The sequence below is a fragment of the Coenobita brevimanus genome, chromosome 8 (genome assembly GCF_032717465.1).
Source record: "Coenobita brevimanus isolate Jiangsu-jjx chromosome 8, ASM3271746v2, whole genome shotgun sequence".
NCBI classification, from domain to species: domain Eukaryota; kingdom Metazoa; phylum Arthropoda; class Malacostraca; order Decapoda; family Coenobitidae; genus Coenobita; species Coenobita brevimanus.
The window spans coordinates 19,223,179-19,244,869 of record NC_136961.1 but is presented as its reverse complement, the minus strand read 5'-3'; the positions used below and the strand labels follow the sequence as shown (position 1 = coordinate 19,244,869).

Here is a 21,691-nt window from a genome sequence, read left to right as displayed (position 1 = left end):
TAGTACACTCTCCTCACTTGTCAGTACATTGCCATCTGCATCCTTTATCATTCTAACATGCTGCACATCCCGCCCAGCTCTGTCTCTGCCTGGCTGATCGGTACAGGTCTTTTTCCCCTTCTCTGCTATTCAACTTCTCGTACAGCTTCTGGTATGCATATTCTTTTGCCTTAGCAACCTCTTTCTTGGCTATGTTCCTCGTCTCCTTATATTCCCGAATGCTTTCTTCGTCTCTGTGTCTATCCAAATTCTTCTTTGCCTGCTTCTTCCTAATTATGCTATCCTGTACTTCCTCATTCCACCACCATGTCTCCTTGTCTTCTCTGTCCCGATGTCACCCCAAGTACTTTCTTGGCTTTCTCCCTTACCACTTCCGAGATAACTGCCCCTCCGTCTTCGTCTTTCCTGCCTCCGAAAGCCTGGCTCACCTCATCCCTAAATTTACTATTGAATCTTACTCCTGCATCCACCACTTAATCCTTGGTTCAGCTCTCACTTTCCTCCTTGTCTTCACTTTCAAACTCATAATCCCGGGAAATTATGAACTGAAACTGCAGTAACAAAATTTTCCTTTTCTATTCATGTTTTATGGATGCTGTTTTTTTTTTTTTTTTTTTTTTTTTTTTTTTATTGCAGACACTTCTGTGCGGGGCCAACAGCTTCCCAGAGTCAGAGTCAACAGCAACCCACACAGAACTGCCACAGAGCTTTGGTGCTGGTAAATATAACTGCTTATAATAAACCAATTGCTGCTGATATATTGTGATAAACCCATTAATTTCATTTGAAATTATTTATTGTGTTGATTCTAAAGGTTCCAGAAAACATACCTCATATGTTTAGTCACCCGCCTTTCCTCCTCTTTTTCGAATTGATGGAACAGTAGCAGCCAGTCCAAGTGATAAAGCCATGCTTTTTGGCACACCGTTTCTTTCTAATTCCATTATCGATGATGAAAGAATGGTTGCTGGTTCTTTGAAAGCAGTGGTAAGGAACAGGGAAAGGAGCATGTGTGTGTGCATATTATATATATATATATATATATATATATATATATATATATATATATATATATATATATATATATATATATATATATATATATATATATATATATATATATATATATATATATATATATATATATATATATATATATATATATGTGTGTGTGTGTGTGTGTGTGTGTGTGTGTGTGTGTGTATGTATGTATGTATTTATTTATTTTATTTTTTTCAGATTCTGCCGTTCATGACCCAAAATTCCCCAGTGCCTGGGAGTCAACAGCAACCCAGACAGACCCACAACTTGCTAGTACCAAAAAGTGAGCCGCAGTCCAAACAGAAGAGTTGGATGATTTCCCCTTAGCCGATGCTCAAGAGACCAATATTAGCCAAGCCCACAAAATAAAAAAAAAAAACTGGAAGAGGAATTACGTATGTCTAAAATTATTGATGCTGCTAAAAGCCGACTAAGCTCTTTTCTTTCCCCATCACAAATGGACTTTGTGTTTTTAGGAAAGCATGTAAAGCGCTTGTGTGATGATGACAAATCATGCAGTAACCCTTAGAAATTTAAGCCGCAAAACTTACAGATTCGTGAGAGAGAAGTGGGGCCTTCCTTTGCCATCAATTAGAACAATTAACCGATGGGTTGCAAAACTTGACGTGGAACCAGGGATCCTATTTCCAGTGTTTAGTCTTCTGACACACAAAGAGGGAGAAATGGCTGTACTTGATCGAGTATGCATTTTGTCATTTGATGAATGTAGTATTTCTAAAGAGTGGCCATATAAATGATTTTCTCTATGAGCCCAAAAACAATGTTCAGTGTACTAAGAGGAATTGTTGGTTCATGGACACAATTTATTACGATTTTGATTGTCAGACTAAAGGAATCCTGTTCGATCTGATTGAAAAAGCAGAAGCAGCTGGATTCCCAGTTGTTGCCATAGTTAATGACCTGGGCCCTAAAAACATGAGGCTTTGGAAGTCACTCGGCATAACTATAGAAAACAGTAGTTTCACAAATCAAGCTGCTTCTGACAGACAGGTTTACGTGTTTGCAGACGCCCCTCATCTAGTAAATTCGAAATAACTTTCTTGATCATGGGTTTATATTGAATGAAGGGAGAATTGTTGATGGTACCTGTGTGAGAGAATTAGTGAAACGGAGTGTTAGAGATCTGAAAGTAACCCATCGTTTATCTGAGAAGCACGTGGAGGTTAAAGGTGTCCAGAGAATGAGGGTTAAATTAGTATTACAACTCTGAAACGACTGGCAAAGCATTAACATTCTTTGGGAAGAGCGGCCTCCTTGAGAGTAAAAACTGGGAATACACAAGTGAGTTCATATTATTTGTGGATGCTTGGTTTGATCTGTTTAATTCTGAAGTGCTATATGATGTTAAACACTCTCAAAATGCATATGATGGTAATGGACAAGAACCAAGTCTTCTGAAGGAAATGGTTAACAGACTCAAGTCTTTGCGAGTTTGTGGGCAGAAACAGACATGCCAATTTCAAAAAGGCCTACCCATTTCTTGTAAGTCATTACCAGATTTGTACAATATGTTGAGAGAAAAGTACATTTCCTTGTTATTGACATATAAACTAAATCAAGATGTTCTTGAACACTTTTTTTGCATACTTGCGTCAATTAGGAGGCAGGTGTGACCATCCATCACCTGTTCCAGTTAAGTACCAAATTAGATCATACCTCCTTGTAAAAGACAATGAACTAATGGGAGAAAAATATAACGTAGAGGCAAACAAGGAAAACAGATTGTCAGATAATTCGCTTGTTCATGGGACCAAAAGGAAAGGGAAGGAAAATGACGAAGCTTTACAACGGGGACTCTGCATAACGTCACTGATGTTTAGTGCATGTGTAGATGACAAAGTGCCAGAGAATTATAGCACTGAGGACAAGGATCTTGATGTGGGTTTAGACCTAAAAAGTGCCACAGAATCAGGACTAAAGTATTTTGAAGGTTATATTGCTAAAAAATTTCCCCAATACCAGCTTGGATCTAAGATTCAAAAGGGAGAGGAAGCAACTTGGCTTGGTGAGATCAGTAGGCAAAGTCAGAGGCTAATAACACCAATTCCTGAATTTCTTAAGCATCTGCAGTTGATGGGTGACCTATTCAACTCTTTCCACGGAGAGAAAGGATTAAAGCCAGGAAAGGGTGCAGTAACCATATTGGCATCGCTTATCGAGGAATATGTGAATTTGCCTAGTCATAAAATTTTATGTTCGATGCCGTACATTTTTCCGTATCAGGATTCAAATAGAAATATTAAAAAAGAACGCATGCAGAGTAAAAAAATGCACAAAATTGTACATTGTGTGGCTAATTAATGGCACTGAAAGTTCACAGAGGTTGTACTGTATTTTACCTACTGTATTTTACTGGTCTCATTATCCTGTGAGAGGGTGATTTATTTTGGTTTAGTTGCCAAGTAGGCAAAGTTGATCAGGATATTGTTCATTCAAGTGATACAGATGTTGCTGTCCCCTGAATTTATTATGCATCCACACTGTTGAAAGATCTTCCTGAACTTTGGGTCAAGACAGCAACAGGCAAGAACATACATGACATTGCCAAAACACTGCAGCCACACAGATGCCTCTAACTTCCAATTGTTCGCGGTCTTAAGCGGCAGGGATACCACCAGCAGTCTTTTTTTTTACCAGCAAAAAAGATGGTTAGCATCGTGAGAAAATTCAACTGGATGCTTTCGAAGACTTTGGCAGTGACAGTGATGCTATCATAGTTGAAGATGTTATCAGTCAGGCTAGGAAGTTATTTGTCACCGTATTCTGAAAGAATGCCGAGGTGTCATATCTCTTTGAGCGAGATTCACATTCATTTTTCTAGCCAACAAGACCTCTCCTCAAGCTCCTTTAAATGCAGCATCTGAAACGTTCTGCCGTGGCAACAGTCACTGATCAGACAGCACTCACTGCAGAGCCAAGCATTCCTTAGTTGGATGAATATGGATGGACAGTAACACAAACAGAACTTGTGGCAGTTTCAGTGAGTGCAGAATTGTGACCACCAGAGATATCTACATCTCTTTATTGTGGGGGGAGCGCGGTAGCTCGGTGGTTGGGTGTCGGGCTCGTAATCGTGAGGTTGCGAGGTCGCGCCCCGCCCGGTGGCTACTGTGCTGGGAGAGGTAGCGCTCTCCTGTAACCCTAGCAGGGCTATATGATCTGATGAGGTCTAGCTCGGGGATTAATCTTAAAATCTTTATTGTGGTTGCAGAAAAGGTTTTAAAAAATTGTTCATGTGCCAAGGGGAATCTTCCATGTTATCTTCCCTGCAGATGCTGTAGAACTCCAAAGAGCTGTTCCTGGAAGTTGAGAATAGCACTGCCTCTGATGAGATTTTCTATAAATACTATATATCCTTTTTCTCAGTTTGAACAGGATTATCTCTTGGATTAAATCTCAGTGTTAGTTATTTTAGCAGTTATAACGGTTGCGTTTCGCTAGATCTCATTCACAAAAATTATGTTATGGTGCGAGGATGAAATGTTTATTGAATATTATAAAAGATGATATAAGAGCTTATATTCATGACATGTTCAGTTATTGACAACCCTCAGATGTCCTCTGTTTATATACCCTGTAATTGTATTATTGTTAAACTTCTCAACCCTAGGTTGTGCTCCTGGATATTGTTCCTGATGATCCAAGGAGTAAAATGGTGTCATAACCTTTTATAACATCCCAATTCTGGTTGAACAGAAAAAGTAGCTTTTTGCCCCCTGGGTAGTATTTATTTTACAGTAAATTATTTGGTAGTTTTTATTTTTTCCCCTCCAATTACACCTTTCTTCTCTCCTTACTCCACAAAGTCCATATAATAACCTCCTTTTCTTAATTGCATGTCATATATATTTCTATATAATATCAAAGAGACAGGAAAAGATCGCCTTGGGTGAGAGTAGACTAGTCAAAGACATTATAGAAGTTATAAAAGAACAGAAATGGGGGTGGGCAGACCATGTAGCAAGAATAAGGGATAACCGACGGAACAACAGGCTGACTGAATGGTCACCAGCAGATTGTAAGCCTATCAGAAAAAGGCCAGACAGGAGGTGGAGAGATGATAGAGAAATTGGCAGGGAAAGCTTGGCAGAGATTGGCCCAATCAAGGAATTCATGAAGGTTGGGGAAGGTCTCTTCGGCAATGTACTATTAATGATGGCTGATGATGATGATATGTAGATAACCAGATAGGTAGGAAGATAGATGTAAATATTCAACATATACTGTAAATCTGACCATGCAGTTAATAATATTAATTTGAATAATAAACGAGTGGATGCAATTTTTTTTTCTATAATTCCTACCTTTTCCTTATATTTACTGACATATAGTCCGTGTCACAAAGGAAAACCCTTCATCAATCGATTACCTACCTTAAGGCAGCTCATCAACCCTTCACAAACTTCTCAGCTCTTCATCTCATGAACATCAACCTTTTATCAAGCTTTGACCATAGAATTAAATGTGATAAATAAACGAAATTTATATGATGCCATGGTATTTTATTAAAGTTCCTGTTCAAATATCGTTGGATCCGTTTTCTGTGTCATCACTAACGCCATTGACGTCACGACTGTCCCCCCCCCCCCGACCCGTATATGCGTGTGTCCCGACATGTTATTATATGGGCTTTGGTTCAGACTATCCGGATTTTTAATTTTCAATGAGCCTGTTGGTTTTTTAAGAACTGAATTCAGGGATAAATGGTACTGCCAAAGGTGAACTAGTATCGGCAGATACCGGTAGCATTCACTTTGGGAGTAGTTCAAAACTATTTTAATGGACTGATGGTTAAATAAACATATTTTTGAGCGAAATCGCTAAATATGCAACGTCCACCAATATTCTGAAAAATTATTGGGAATCACCTAATTCATACCAAAACTCAGTAGACTCCAGCATGAAAAAAAAATCATATTTAGGAAACATTTAACAAGAAATTGTTTGACACGTAAGGAGAGCTGACATTTGAAGTGGTTAAGAAAAATGTTTCAAATGATGTGAGAGTCACCGAGACAAGCGATAAACTTCGAATGTTTTTCAATGAAAGGATAATAATGATAAAGAATTTTTACACTATGATGGTTCGTGTAACACCATAAGCCACATTTCCTTAGGTAAAATATCTCAAAACTGACACCTCGTGAGAAGGAATATTGATGAGCTTTTGACTCTCTTCTATAAAGTACAAACTGTCGCAGTACTGAGATATATAATTAATTACCATATACAACTTTATTTTTCATCTCCTGCGGACATATAGTGCATGACATCTACAAAAAATCCAGTTTGAAGGAACACTGAGCTAACTGTATTAATGTCGTCTGGAGATTGTTTGCATTTTGACGTTAGGAAGAGGGTCATTTGAGTGATGCTAAGAACAGCGTAATTGAGGGCGAAAACACTAAATATGCATGACAGCTACCAAAAATGCAGGATGAGGGAACACTGAATTTACTATACTAATGTCTGGAAATTCTTTGGATTTTTAGGTTAAGAAGAAAGTCATTTGAGTAATGCTAAAAACCGCATAGTTCATGGCGAAAACACTAAAAATGCACCTACCACAATGTACTCTAAATTACCTGGGAAACTGTCACAATTGTATCTGCAATTCAGGAAACATTTTTGAGGATAAAATTTCTTATCGAAAATAATCAGTTACAAGGTTTCATGAGGTAATACGTAGGGTGAAATCGATTCACTAGTAAAGAATGCAGCCATTTGAGATTTTTCAGCTCAAAGAGTTTCCATTCATTAGAGACGTGAAAACAACTAGGAAATTTAGATTTTTTTTTTTTTTATCTGCATCACAAGGGCTTTAAAGTGGTATTTTGTGCCTAGAGTTCAAATATAAAATATGCAATATTCTCGCAGTTTGACGGTTCGTGTGATATTATTCATATTTATGAAGGTAAAATCACTACATAAGGCAATGAATCGTTTAAATTAATATCGTATATTCATTATCTTATACAAAATATTCGGAAAAACGTATAGCCGTACTGAGATATACAATATATAAACATTACTTAGTTCATCATATTCGTAGTTTTATTGTTTATGATGGGTCTAGGAAAAAATCAGGCTGCAAGAGCGTCGACCTGAATTTCCCGTGAGTCCATTGGCTTTTTTTAGAACTGAAGACGGATAAAAGGAACTGCCAAAGGTGAACTACACTACTCAAAACAATTAAGGGAACAAGATTTTGATTTGTGATATTTCAGAATCTATGCTTTGTTTAGGTTCAGAATTGCTTATGGGTATTCCCCAATATGTTAGCAATGAAAGGGAATGTTCAGCAAGGAATCAAAACGAGAACTTTATTGTTGGAACAAGCGAGTACCAGATAACCCCCAAAACAGAAATGAACAAGAGATAGGCTCAGCCAAGGAATGTCTCAGAATTGTCTTAAAAACTGGTTCTGAAGTCCCTAATAATGAGTGTAACCTCTTCTTGCCTGGATGCACGCCCGACAACGACGAGTCATGCTCCGAATCACGCGTCGTATGGCGTCCTGGGGATGTTCCCCCACTTTGCCACCAAAGCCTCGGTAAGTGCTGGAACGCTATCAGGCTGAGGTTGGCGAGCATGTACCCTCCGTACCAGCATGTCCCAGACATGCTCGATGGGATTGAGGTCTGGTGAGCGTGCTGGCCATTCCATTATGGGGATCCCTTGCTCCTGGAGGAAGTTCATCGAGACACGTGCAGTGTGAGGGCGAGCATTGTCCTGCATGAAAAGGAACTCCTCTCCCACAGCTCCAGCAAAAGGCCTTACCACAGGGTCCAGTATCTGTTCCACATCGTGCAGCTGTCAGGGTACCGCCATTCAGCACAAAGAGGTCTGTGCGTCCCTCAGTGCATATGCCCTCCCAGACCATTACGGAACCACCACCATACCGGTCATGTTCCACAATGTTTCACGGTGCGTACCGCTCTCCAGCATGTCTCCACACTCTGATACGGCGGTCGTTGGTCGAAACACTGAATCTGCTTTCATCTGGGGTCCAGTGGCCTAACTGCCACTGTACGTGATCTCGGGAGAACTCCAGACGTGCTCTTCGGTGAGCTGGGGTCAAAACTGGGGCCACAACAGGTCGTCTAGCCCGAAGGCCGTCCTCGTGAAGCCGGTTGCGGTGGTTTGAGACACGGACCCCAGTCGCCCGTTGGAAGTCGTTTTGCAGTGCCCGGGCAATACTCTGTCGTTGTCTTGCGGATGTCATGCGTTTGCTACCTTGCCCAGGTCTTTTGGTGTACAGCCCGTTATCTTGGTATCGTCTCCAGAGCCGGTTGATGACGCTAGGAGACACTCCAAGCCCTTGGACAACCCTTCTTTGGGTGTGTCCTTCCTCGAGCATCTGTAATGCTTGAGCCGCCTCAACTATGGACAAATACCGCCGCACACACTCAGTGATGACAGGGAAACACAACGAAATCGCCCAAAGCCAGAAACACCTCGTTAATGCTGATTTTGACCAATTCTACTCAATGAAAAATGAAATTTTCACTCTTTATATAGGGGTAGGGTGACACTCCCATTTTTATTGACACTCAGAAAGGACAACTCAACTCAGATGTATTCGGTTCCTCAATCACTGCTCAGCTCACAACACTATTTCTGAACCCAAACAAAACATAGATTCGGAAATATCATAAATCAAAATCTTGTTCCCTTAATTGGTTTGAGTAGTATACTGTAGTAACGGCTGATGGCATTCACTTTGGGAGTACTTCAAAAGTATTTTACTGGATTGATGGCTGAATAAACATAATTTTGGGCGAAATCGCTAAATGTGCAACTTCCACTAGTGCTCTGAATAATGATTGGGAAACACACCTAATTCATACCAAAACTCAGTAGACACATGAACATGAAAAATAATAAAACATTTAGGAACATTTAATAAGAAATTGATTTACACGTAAGGATAGCTGTCATCTGAAGCGTTTAAGAACAATGTTTCAAATGATGTTAGGGTCACCTAAACAAGTGAGAAACTTTTCAAAAAAGGTTACTAATGATAAAGAATTTTTACACACCGTGAAGGTTCGTGTAACCTCATAAGCCACATTTCCTTAAGTAAAATATCTCAAAACTGACACCTCGTGATAAAGATTATTGATGAGCTATTGACTCTCATCTATAAATTTACACGATAAATTACAAACGGTGTCGCAGAACCGAGATATATAAGTAATTACTATTTACATTATTCCTCATCTCCGTGGACATATAGTGCTTGACACTTCAAAAAAAATCCAGGTTGAAGGAGCACTGACTGAACTGTATTGTTATCTTCTGGAGATTATTTGCATTTTGACGTTAGGAAGAGGGTCTTTGAATGATACTAAAAACTGATTAATGGAGGGCGAAAACTTTAAATATGAATGACAGCTGCAAAAAACCATGATGACGGGACATTGAATTTACTTTGTTAGTCGTCTGGAAATTTTTTGGATTTTTACGCTAAGAAGGTCATTTGAGTAATGCTAAAAACCGCATAGTTGAAGGCGAAAAAACTAAATATGAAACTTCCGCAAATGTACTCTAAATATGCTGGGTAACAGTCACAATTGTATCAACTATTCAGGAAACATTTTTGAGCGTAAAATTCAATATCGATGAAAATCAGTTACAAGGCTAGATGAGGTAATTCATAGGGTGAAATCGATTCACAGGTAAAGAATGCAGCCATTTCATGGTTTTAAGCCCAAAGAGTTTCCATTCATTAGAGACGTGAAAAGAACTCGGAAATTTAAGAGAAATTGGATTTTTTTTTCTCTGCATGAGCTTTAAAGTGGTATTCTGTGCCTAGAGTTCAAATATAGAATATGCAATATTCCCGAAGTTTGACGGTTCGTGTGATATCATTATTCATATTTATGAACGTAATATCACTACGAGAGGCAATGAATCGTTTAAATGATGATCGGTTATTCATTATCTTGTATAAATTATTTGGTAAAACGTATAGCCGTACTGAGATATACAATATACAAATATTACTTGGTTCATCATATTCATAGTTTAATTGTTCATGATGGGTCTAGGATAAAATCAAACTGCAAGAGCGTCGACCTGAATTGTCGTGTCTGCCTTGTTCAAATTATCTGGATTTTTAATTTCCGATGAGTCTATTGTCTTTTTTAAAACTGACCACGGATAAAAGGTAGTGCCAAAGGTGAACTAGTTACGGCTCATAGCATTCACTTTGGGAATAGTTCAAATCTATTTTACTGGAGTGATGGCAGAATAAACGTATATTTGGGCGATATCGCTAAATATGCAACTTCCACCAATGATCTGAATAATGATTTGGATCACACCAAATTCATAAAAAACAGTAGCCACTTGTGAGCATGAAAAATATAACATTTAGGAAATATTTAGCAAAAAATTGATTGACACGTAAGGAGAGCTGTCATCTGAAGTGTTGAAGAACAGTGAGATTCAAATGATATGAGGGTCACCGAAACAATCGAGAAACTTCGAATGTTTTTCAAAAAAGATTAATAATGATAAAGAATTTTTACACACTGAAGGTTCGTGTAAAACCATAAGCCACATTTGATTAGATAAAATCTCTCAAAATTGACACGTACTTTATAGTGCATGACAGCTAAATCAAATCCAGGTTGAAAGAGCTCAGAGTGAACTGTATTAATGTCTTCTGGAGATTATTTGTATTTTCACATTAGGAAAGGGTCATTTGAGTGATGAGGTCGAAAACTCTAAATATGCATGACAGCTACAAAAAATGCATGATGAAGGAACATTAAATTTGCTGTGTTAATGTCGTCTGGAAATTGTTTCGATTTTTGTGATAAGGCCATTAGAGTAATGCTAAAAACCGCATAGTTCAAGGCGAAAACACTAAATATGCAACTTCCACAAATGTACTCTTAGTTGGGAAACACAGTTGTATCTATGTCAGGAAACATTTTTGAGGGTGATAAAACCCCTTACAAGGCTAGATGAGGTAATACATAGGGTGAAATCGATTTACAGGTAACGTATTCAGCCATTTGAGAGTTTTAAACTCAAAGAGTTTCCATTCATTAGAGACGTGAAAGAGATACAATGGGTATAGTTGTTTTCATCTGCATCACAAGAGCATTAATGTGGTATTCTGTGCCCAGAGTTCATATATAAAATATGCAATATTATCGCAGTTTGACGGTTCGTGTGATATCATTATTCATTATTCATATTTATGAACGTAAAATAACTCCGAGAGGCAATGAATCGTTTAAATGAAGATCGTTTACTTAATGTAATATATACAATCTTCAGAAAAAAAGTATAGCCGTGCTGAGATAAACAATATATAAACATTACTTGGATACGCAGATTCATTGTTCATGATGGGTCTAGGAACTTTGTTCCTAGACGTTTCTCCCTTGTTCAGATTATCTGGATTATTAATTTCCGATGAGTCTATTGGCTTTTTCTGAACTGACATTACAGATAAAAGGTAGTGCCAAAGGTGAACTAGATACTGCTGAGAGCATACTTTTTGGGAGTAGTTGAAAACTGTTTTAATGGACTGATAGAAGAATAAACGTATTTTTGGGCGAAATTGCTAAATATGCAATTTCCACCAGTGTTCTGAATAATGACTGGGAGAAACATCTAATTCATTCCAAAACCCAGTAGACACTTGTGAGCATGAAAAAAATCAAATTTCGGAAACATTTAACAAGAAAATGATTGACACGTAAGGAGAGCTGTCATGTGAAGTGTTTAAGAATAATTAGTTTCAAATGATGTGAGGGTCACCGAAACAAGCGAGAAATATCGAATGAGTGTTTTTGAAAAAAGGTTAATTATGATAAAAAAAATTTTACACACTGAAGATTCATGTAACACAATAAGCCAAATTTCCTTAGGTAAAATCTCTCAAAACTGATAACTCGTGAGAAGGAATATTGATGAGCTTTTGACTCTCATTTATAAATTTATACGATAAAGTACAAACTGTCGCAGTACCGAGATATATAATTAATTACCATTTACAACTTTGTTCCTCATCTCCCAGGACATATAGTGCATGACACCAACAAAAAATCAATTTGAAGGAAAACTGAAAGAACTGTATTAATGTCATCTGGAGATTGTTTGCATTTTGACGTTAGGAAGATGGACATTATAGTGATGCTAAAAATAGCTTAATAAAGGACAAATACTTTAAATATGCATGAAAGCTACAAAAAATGCAGGATGAAGGAACATTGAATTTATTGAATTAATGTCGTCTGGAAATTGTTGGAATTTTGACGTTAACAAGAAGGTCGTTTGAGTAATGCTATAAACCGCATAGTTGAAGGCGAAAACAAAAAATGCAACCTCCACAATGTACTCTAAATTAGCCGGGAAAGAGTCACAATTGTATCTGCAATTCAGGAAACATTTTTGAGGATGATAAAATTCCTTATTTTAAAAAATCAGTTACAAGGAGAGATGAGGTAATACGTAGGGTGAAATCTATTCACAGGTAAAGAATTCAGCCATATGATGGTTTCAAGTCCAAAGAGTTCCATTTATTAGGGACGTTAAAACAACTCGTGGATATCACACAGAGAGGAAATGAATCGTTTACATGAATATCGTTTATTCATTTTCATTTATAAATTATTCGAAAAAACGTATAGCCCTACTGAGATATACAATATATAAACATTAATTGCTTCATCATATCTGCAAGTTTATTGTTCATCATGGGTCTTGGAAAAAATCAAGCTTCAGGAGCGTCGACCTGAACTATCGTGTCTGCCTTGTTCAGATTATTTGGATGTTTAATTTCCGATTAGTATAGTGGCTTTTATAGAACTAACTTCGCGAATAGAAGTAGTGCCAATAAACCAAATTTCCTTAGGTAAAATCTCTCAAAACTGATAACTCGTGAGAAGGAATATTGATGAGATTTTGTCTCCCATCTATAAATTTATACGATGAAGTACAAATAATGTCACAATCCCGAGATATATAATTAATTACCATACACAACATTATTCTTCATCTCCGTGGATATATAGTGCATGATACCTACAAAAATCCAGGTTGAAGGAACATTGAGTGAACTGTATTAATGTCTGGAGATTGCATTTTGACGTTAGGAAGAGTGTCATTTGAGTGATGCTAAAACCAGCTTAAATGAGGGCGAAAACACTAAGTATGCATTACAGCTACAAAAATGCAAGATGAAGAAACACTGAATTTATTGTATTAATGTCTTCTCGAGATTGGATTTTTACGTTAAGAAGGTCATTTAAGTAATGCTAGAAACCGCATAGTGGAAGGCGAATACACTAAAATTGCAACGTCCACAAATTTACTCAGCTGGGAAACAGTCACAATTGTATCTACAAGTCAGGAAACATTTTTGAGGGTGATAAAATTCCTTATCGACAAAAATCAGTGACATGGCAAGATGAGGTAATCATCATCATCATCATCATCATCATCATCATCAGCAGCAGCAGCAGCAGCAGCAGCCATTATAAGTCGACTGCTGAACAAAGGCCTCCCCCAACCTTCTCCACGAATTCCTTGGCTGAGCCAATCTTTGCCACATTTTCCCTGCAAATTTCTCTATCTCATCTCTCCACCTCCTGCCTGGCCCTTTTCTGCTACGCTTACCATCTCTTGGTATCCAGTCAACCTCTTGCTCAATCGATTATCCCTTGTTCTTGCTACATGGCCTGCCTACCTCCATTTTTGTTCTTTTATAACTTCTATAATATCTCTCTCACCCAAGTTGATCTTTTCCTGTCTCTTAAAGAAATTCCCAACGTTGACCTTTCCATTGCTCTCTGAGAACGAATTAATTAATTTTCCATCTATTTTGTCAGTTTTCAGGTCTCACAACCATACGTCATAGCTGGAATTACACATTCGTTATATACTTTTCGTTTCATACAAACTGGCAAGCTACTTTTCATTATGTCTATGTTTACCGAAAGCTTTCCACCCAATTGTAATGCGTCTTTCTATTTCGCTATCATTATCTTTCGTTAATATTGTACTCCTCAACTTCTTCAAGAATTTCTCCACTTATTCTTATGACGCTCTTTGGTGTTTGAGGGTTAAATATTACTTTAGTTTTACTCCAGTTCATCTTTAGCTCTACTTTGAGATTTTCTCTGTTCAGGTCATTTAACATTTCTTGCAACGTCTCTGCTTTTTCTGAGATTAGGACAATGTCATCTGCAAATCTTAAATGGTTTAGCTTTTCTCCATCTATGTTTACTCCTTTGTTTACCCAGTCTAGCTTTCTGAAAATACTTTCTAGGCATGCTGTAAATAACTTTGGTGAAATTGTATCTCCCTGACGCACGCCCTTCTCAATCTTAATTCTTTCCGAGTCCTAATGTAATTAAACTGTGCCAGTTCCCTCTTTATATATGTCTGAGCAGTTTTACAATGTTCTCATTCACTCCTTGTTCTCGCGATGAATATATAATTGCTATGTGCTCCACTGAGTCGAAAGCCTTTTCGTAATCAACAAAACCTAAGCACAGTGGTTTATTATATTCTGAAGTTTTCTCAATTAGCTGACTCATTTTGTGCAGATGATCAGTGGTCGAATACCCGCATCGGAGTTCTGCCTGTTCACGAGGTTGGTTTTCCTCCAAATTTGTAGCTATTCTGTTTTTAAGGACTTTAGTGAAAAGTTTGTAAATGAGAGCAAGCTAATGGGTCGATAGTTACTAAGGTCTTTTGAGTCGCCTTTTTTATAAAGCCGAATAACAATTACATTACACCTTGTTTTGAGAATTATCTCCTGTTTTATACATTGGGTAAATAAATGAGCAAGCCTATTTCGTACTTCTGCTCCTGCATCCAACAGTAAATCTGCTACTATTCCATCTTCTCCCGGAGCCTTCCCTCTTTTCATATTTTTAAGAGAAATATTTACTTCGTTTCGTGTTATCTAAAGTATTTCACTTGCGTCAACAGAAAAGTTAGCTATTGGTACTACTTTCTTTGATGCATACAGTTCTTTGTAAAATTCTTCAACTCGCTTTAGCATCATATCTCTCTATTAGTGATGTAATTTGTTGCTTTCCAAGTGCCATTTTATTTCGGACCTGTTTCAGACTTTTTCCTTTTTTGATGGTTTCTTTGATTTGATCCATGTTTATCTTTCTTTTTTCTTCTCTGTCTTTTGTTGATAAGCTTGTTTAATTCTGCACATTCTATTTCATCTTTGTTTTAATTTCATTACCTTTCTTTTTTTCATAAGCTCAAGTGTCTTCTCTGAATATTTCCCGGCTTTGGTTGTATAAGGTTTTCCTACTACCTCCGCTAATTCTTTAAGCACTTTTGTTAGTCTGTCATTCAGCTCATCAATGTCACATTCAGCATAACTAAGAGCCTGCAATCTGTTCCTTATTTCCAACTGAAAAGCTGCTTTGTTTTCTCTTACTTTTATTGGGCATATCTCTTTGTCTTTAATCATCTTTCACTTTTGACAAAATCTTGCTGTGCAACCCACCATTTTATGGTCACTTCCAATATTTACTTTGTTGATAACTCTGACGTTTGTGATTGTGTTATTCTTATTTGCTATAATGAAGTCGATTTCATGCTATGTTTCTCCATTTGGGCTTCTCCAGGTCCACTTTCTCGCTGTTCTTTTGTGAAAGAATATGTTCATTATTTCTGCAAAGTTTACCAACATTTAACCTCTTTCGTTCCTTTCTCCCACTCCAAATTTTCCCATACATGCTTTTCCATTTTTTGATTTTCCAACTTTGGCATTGTCTTTTCTTCCATAATCTGGGAGATGTCATCATAGAATGTTTCAATTGCTTCATCTGAGCTCTGAGAAGTTGGTGCATATACTTGCATCACTTTCAGGGTATATTTTTTGCACAGTCTAATTACTACCACTGCTGCTCTGTCAGATGCACTGCTGAATTTAACAATGTTGTCAGCAAGATTTTTATTAGAAATGCTATACCACTAATTCTTTCAATTTCCCTTCCTCTGTGGGTGAAATCGATTCACAGGTAAAGAATTCAGCCATTTGATGGTTTTAAACCCAAGGAGGTCCATTCATTAGAGACGTGAAAACAACTCGTAAATTTAGAGATGTAATTTCTTTTTTCTATCTGCATCACAAGAGCTTTAAAATGGTATTCTGTGCCTTGAGTTCAAATATAAAATATGCAGTATTTTCGCAGTTTGACGGTTAGTGTGATATCATTATTCATATTTATCAAAGTAAAATCACTGCGAGAGGCAGTGAATCTTTTACATGAAGATCGCTTATTCATTATCATATATACGTTATTCGAAAAGACGTATAGCCGAACAGAGATATACAATACATAAACATTACTTTGTTCATCATCTTTGCAGTTTTATTGTTCATCATGGGTCTTGGAAAAAAAAAAAAAACAGGCTGCAAGAGCCTCGACATGAACTGTCGTGTCTGCCATGTCCAGATTATCACGATCTTTAATTTCCAATGAGTCTATTGGCTTTTTAGAACTGACCACGGATTAAAGGTATTGCCAAAGGTAGTAACGGCTGATAGCATTCACTTTGGGGGTATTTCAAAACTATTTTACTGGACTGTGATGAATAAACGTATTTTTTGGCGAAATCGCTAAATATGCAGCATATACAAATGTTCTGAATATTGATTGGGAAACATAATTCATACCAAAACTCAGTAAAAAATCACATTTGGGAAGTATTTCACAAGAAATGGATATCACCTAAGGAGAGCTGTTATCTGGTGTTTAAGAGCAAATAGGATTCAAATGATGTGAGGGTCACCGAAACAAGCGAGAAACTTCGAATGAGTGTTTAAAAAAAAAAAAAAGGGTAATAATGATAAAGAATTTTTACACACTGTGAACGTTCGTGAAACACCATATGCTAAATTTCCTTAGGTAAAATCTCTCAAAACTGATAACCCGTGAGAAGGAATATTGGTGAGATTTTCTCTCATCTATAAATTTATACAATAAAGTACAATGCCACAATCCTGAGATATATAATTAATTACCATACACAACTTTATTCTTCATCTCCGTGAACATAAATTGCACGAAAAATTCAAAAAATCCAGGTTTAAGGAACACTGAACTGTATTTTTGTCGTGTGGAGATTGCATTTTGTCCTTAGGTAGGTCATTTGAGTGAAGCTAAAAACAGCTTAAGGGCGAAAACACTAAATATGCATGTAAGTTAAAAAAAAAAAAAATGCAGGATCAAGAAACATTGAATTTATTGCATTAGTGTTGTCTGGAAATTGTTTGGATTTTGACTTTAATAAGAAGGTCATTTGGGTAATGCTAAAAATCGCATAGCTGATGGCGAAAACACAAAAAAAATGAAACTTCCACAAATGTACTATAAATTAGCTGGGAAAAAGTCACAAATGTATATGCAATTTAGGAAACATTTTTGAGGGTGATAAAATTCATTATCGAGAAAAATCGATTCACAGGTAAAAAAAATTCAGCCATTTGATGGTTTCAAGCCCAAAAGAGTCTCCATTCATTAGAGGCGTGAAAACAACTCGTCAATTTAGAGATGCAGTGGATACTTTTTTTTTTTTTTAATCTGCATCACAAGAGATTTAAAAGTGGTGTTCTCTGCCAAGAGTTCAAATATAAAATATGCAACATTTTCGCAGTTTGACGGTTAGTGTGATATCATTATTCATATTTATCAAAGTAAAATCACTGCGAGAAGCAGTGAATCGTTTACATGAAAATCGTTTATTCATTTTCATATATACATTATTTGGAAAGACGTATAGCCCTACTGAGATATACAGTACATAAACATTACTTTGTTCATCATATTTGTAGTTTTATTGTTCATCATGGGTCTTGGAAAAAAAAAAATCAGGCTGTTGTGGCGTCAACCTTATCTGTCGTGTCTGCCTTGTTCAGATTATCCGGATTTTTAATATCCGATTAGTCTATTGGTTTTTTTAGAACTGACCACGGATAAAAGATAGTGCCAAAGGTGAACTAGTTACGGCTGCTAGCATACACTTTGGGGGTAGTTCAAAACTATTTTACTGGACTGATGGCTGAATAAACGAATTGTTGGGCGAAATCGCTAAATATGCAACTTCCACAAATGTTCTGAATATTGATTGTGAAACACACCTTATTCATTCCAAAACTCAGTAGACATTTGTGAGCATGAAAAATCACATTTAGGAAACATTTAACAAAAGTTGATTGATACCTGAGAGCAGTCAACTGAAGGTTTTAAGAACAATAAGTTTCTAATGGTGATGTATCACCGAAACACTCGAGAAACTTCGAATATTAAAAATGTCGTCTGCAAACATCATTATCCACGGAGGCTCCTGTCTAATCTCATGTCAAACTGCCCATCACCATCGCAAACAAGAAGGGGCTCAAAGTCGATCTTTGATGCAATCCCACCTCCACCTTGAAACCCTCAGTCATTCCTACTGCATATCTCACTGCTGTTACACTATCGTCGTACGTCCTTCACCACCCTCACGTACTTCTCTGCCACTCCTGACTTTCTCATACAGTACTACAGCTCCTCTCTCGGTACCCTATCATAAGCCTTCTCCAAGTCTATAAACACACAGTGCAACTTCTTCTGACCTTCTCTGTACTTCTCCATTACCATTCTCAATGCAGATATGGCGTCTATAGTACTTCTCCCTGGCATGAACCCAAATTGCTCCTCGCAGATCCTCACTTCTCTTCTTAGCCTAGTTTCCACCACTCTTTCCCATATCTTCATTGCATGGCTGATCAGCTTTATACCTCTGTAGTTGCTGCAGCACTGCACATCACCCTTGTTCTTGAAAATCGGGACTAGGATACTTTTTCTCCACTCCTCCGGCATCCTCTCACCCTCCAGGATTTTGTTAAACACTCTGGTAAACCACGTCACAGCCATCTCTCCTAAGCTCCTCCATGCTTCCACTGGTATACCATCTGAGCCCCACTGCCTTGCCATCCTTCATCCTCTTCATGGCATTCCTCACTTCCTCTCTGCTGACCTCTTGCACTTCCTGACTCACTACCTCATATTTTCTATATTCAACTCTTTATACTCCTTCCACCTTCTTAGTACACTCTCCTCACTTGTCAGTACATTGCCATCTGCATCCTTTATCATTCTAACATGCTGCACATCCCGCCCAGCTCTGTCTCTGCCTGGCTGATCGGTACAGGTCTTTTTCCCCTTCTCTGCTATTCAACTTCTCGTACAGCTTCTGGTATGCATATTCTTTTGCCTTAGCAACCTCTTTCTTGGCTATGTTCCTCGTCTCCTTATATTCCCGAATGCTTTCTTCGTCTCTGTGTCTATCCAAATTCTTCTTTGCCTGCTTCTTCCTAATTATGCTATCCTGTACTTCCTCATTCCACCACCATGTCTCCTTGTCTTCTCTGTCCCGATGTCACCCCAAGTACTTTCTTGGCTTTCTCCCTTACCACTTCCGAGATAACTGCCCCTCCGTCTTCGTCTTTCCTGCCTCCGAAAGCCTGGCTCACCTCATCCCTAAATTTACTATTGAATCTTACTCCTGCATCCACCACTTAATCCTTGGTTCAGCTCTCACTTTCCTCCTTGTCTTCACTTTCAAACTCATAATCCCGGGAAATTATGAACTGAAACTGCAGTAACAAAATTTTCCTTTTCTATTCATGTTTTATGGATGCTGTTTTTTTTTTTTTTTTTTTTTTTTTCAGACACTTCTGTGCGGGGCCAACAGCTTCCCAGAGTCAGAGTCAACAGCAACCCACACAGAACTGCCACAGAGCTTTGGTGCTGGTAAATATAACTGCTTATAATAAACCAATTGCTGCTGATATATTGTGATAAACCCATTAATTTCATTTGAAATTATTTATTGTGTTGATTCTAAAGGTTCCAGAAAACATACCTCATATGTTTAGTCACCCGCCTTTCCTCCTCTTTTTCGAATTGATGGAACAGTAGCAGCCAGTCCAAGTGATAAAGCCATGCTTTTTGGCACACCGTTTCTTTCTAATTCCATTATCGATGATGAAAGAATGGTTGCTGGTTCTTTGAAAGCAGTGGTAAGGAACAGGGAAAGGAGCATGTGTGTGTGTATATTATATATATATATATATATATATATATATATATATATATATATATATATATATATATATATATATATATATATATATATATATATATATATATATATATATATATATATATATATATATATATATATATATATATATATATATATATATATGTGTGTGTGTGTGTGTGTGTGTGTATGTATGTATGTATTTATTTATTTTATTTTTTTCAGATTCTGCCGTTCATGACCCAAAATTCCCCAGTGCCTGGGAGTCAACAGCAACCCAGACAGACCCACAACTTGCTAGTACCAAAAAGTGAGCCGCAGTCCAAACAGAAGAGTTGGATGATTTCCCCTTAGACGATGCTCAAGAGACCAATATTAGCAAAGCCCAGAAAATAAAATAAAAAAACTGGAAAAGTAATTACGTATGTCTAAAATTATTGATGCTGCTAAAAGCCGACTAAGCTCTTTTCTTTCCCCATCACAAATGGACTTTGTGTTTTTAGGAAAGCATGTAAAGCGCTTGTGTGATGATGACAAATCATGCAGTAACCCTTAGAAATTTAAGCCGCAAAACTTACAGATTCGTGAGAGAGAAGTGGGGCCTTCCTTTGCCATCAATTAGAACAATTAACCGATGGGTTGCAAAACTTGACGTGGAACCAGGGATCCTATTTCCAGTGTTTAGTCTTCTGACACACAAAGAGGGAGAAATGGCTGTACTTGATCGAGTATGCATTTTGTCATTTGATGAATGTAGTATTTCTAAAGAGTGGCCATATAAATGATTTTCTCTATGAGCCCAAAAACAATGTTCAGTGTACTAAGAGGAATTGTTGGTTCATGGACACAATTTATTACGATTTTGATTGTCAGACTAAAGGAATCCTGTTCGATCTGATTGAAAAAGCAGAAGCAGCTGGATTCCCAGTTGTTGCCATAGTTAATGACCTGGGCCCTAAAAACATGAGGCTTTGGAAGTCACTCGGCATAACTATAGAAAACAGTAGTTTCACAAATCAAGCTGCTTCTGACAGACAGGTTTACGTGTTTGCAGACGCCCCTCATCTAGTAAATTCGAAATAACTTTCTTGATCATGGGTTTATATTGAATGAAGGGAGAATTGTTGATGGTACCTGTGTGAGAGAATTAGTGAAACGGAGTGTTAGAGATCTGAAAGTAACCCATCGTTTATCTGAGAAGCACGTGGAGGTTAAAGGTGTCCAGAGAATGAGGGTTAAATTAGTATTACAACTCTGAAACGACTGGCAAAGCATTAACATTCTTTGGGAAGAGCGGCCTCCTTGAGAGTAAAAACTGGGAATACACAAGTGAGTTCATATTATTTGTGGATGCTTGGTTTGATCTGTTTAATTCTGAAGTGCTATATGATGTTAAACACTCTCAAAATGCATATGATGGTAATGGACAAGAACCAAGTCTTCTGAAGGAAATGGTTAACAGACTCAAGTCTTTGCGAGTTTGTGGGCAGAAACAGACATGCCAATTTCAAAAAGGCCTACCCATTTCTTGTAAGTCATT

The 21,691-nt window shown here is 37.5% G+C and overlaps 1 protein-coding gene across 1 annotated transcript in view; it reads right to left on the bottom strand.

Annotated features, from left to right (window-relative positions):
- Positions 1–7,560: 7,560 nt before the first annotated feature.
- The window catches only part of LOC145406841 (glutamate receptor 2-like), a 77,907-nt gene continuing 63,776 nt past the window's right edge, over positions 7,561–21,691 (bottom strand). Inside the window, exons 8-9 of the mRNA XM_080277952.1 lie at positions 8,021–8,309; positions 7,561–7,875 (exon numbers count right to left, since the gene is read on the bottom strand). Coding sequence (XP_080134078.1) covers positions 7,561–7,875; positions 8,021–8,309 — 604 coding nt within the window. The remainder of the gene's footprint in view (positions 7,876–8,020; positions 8,310–21,691) is intronic.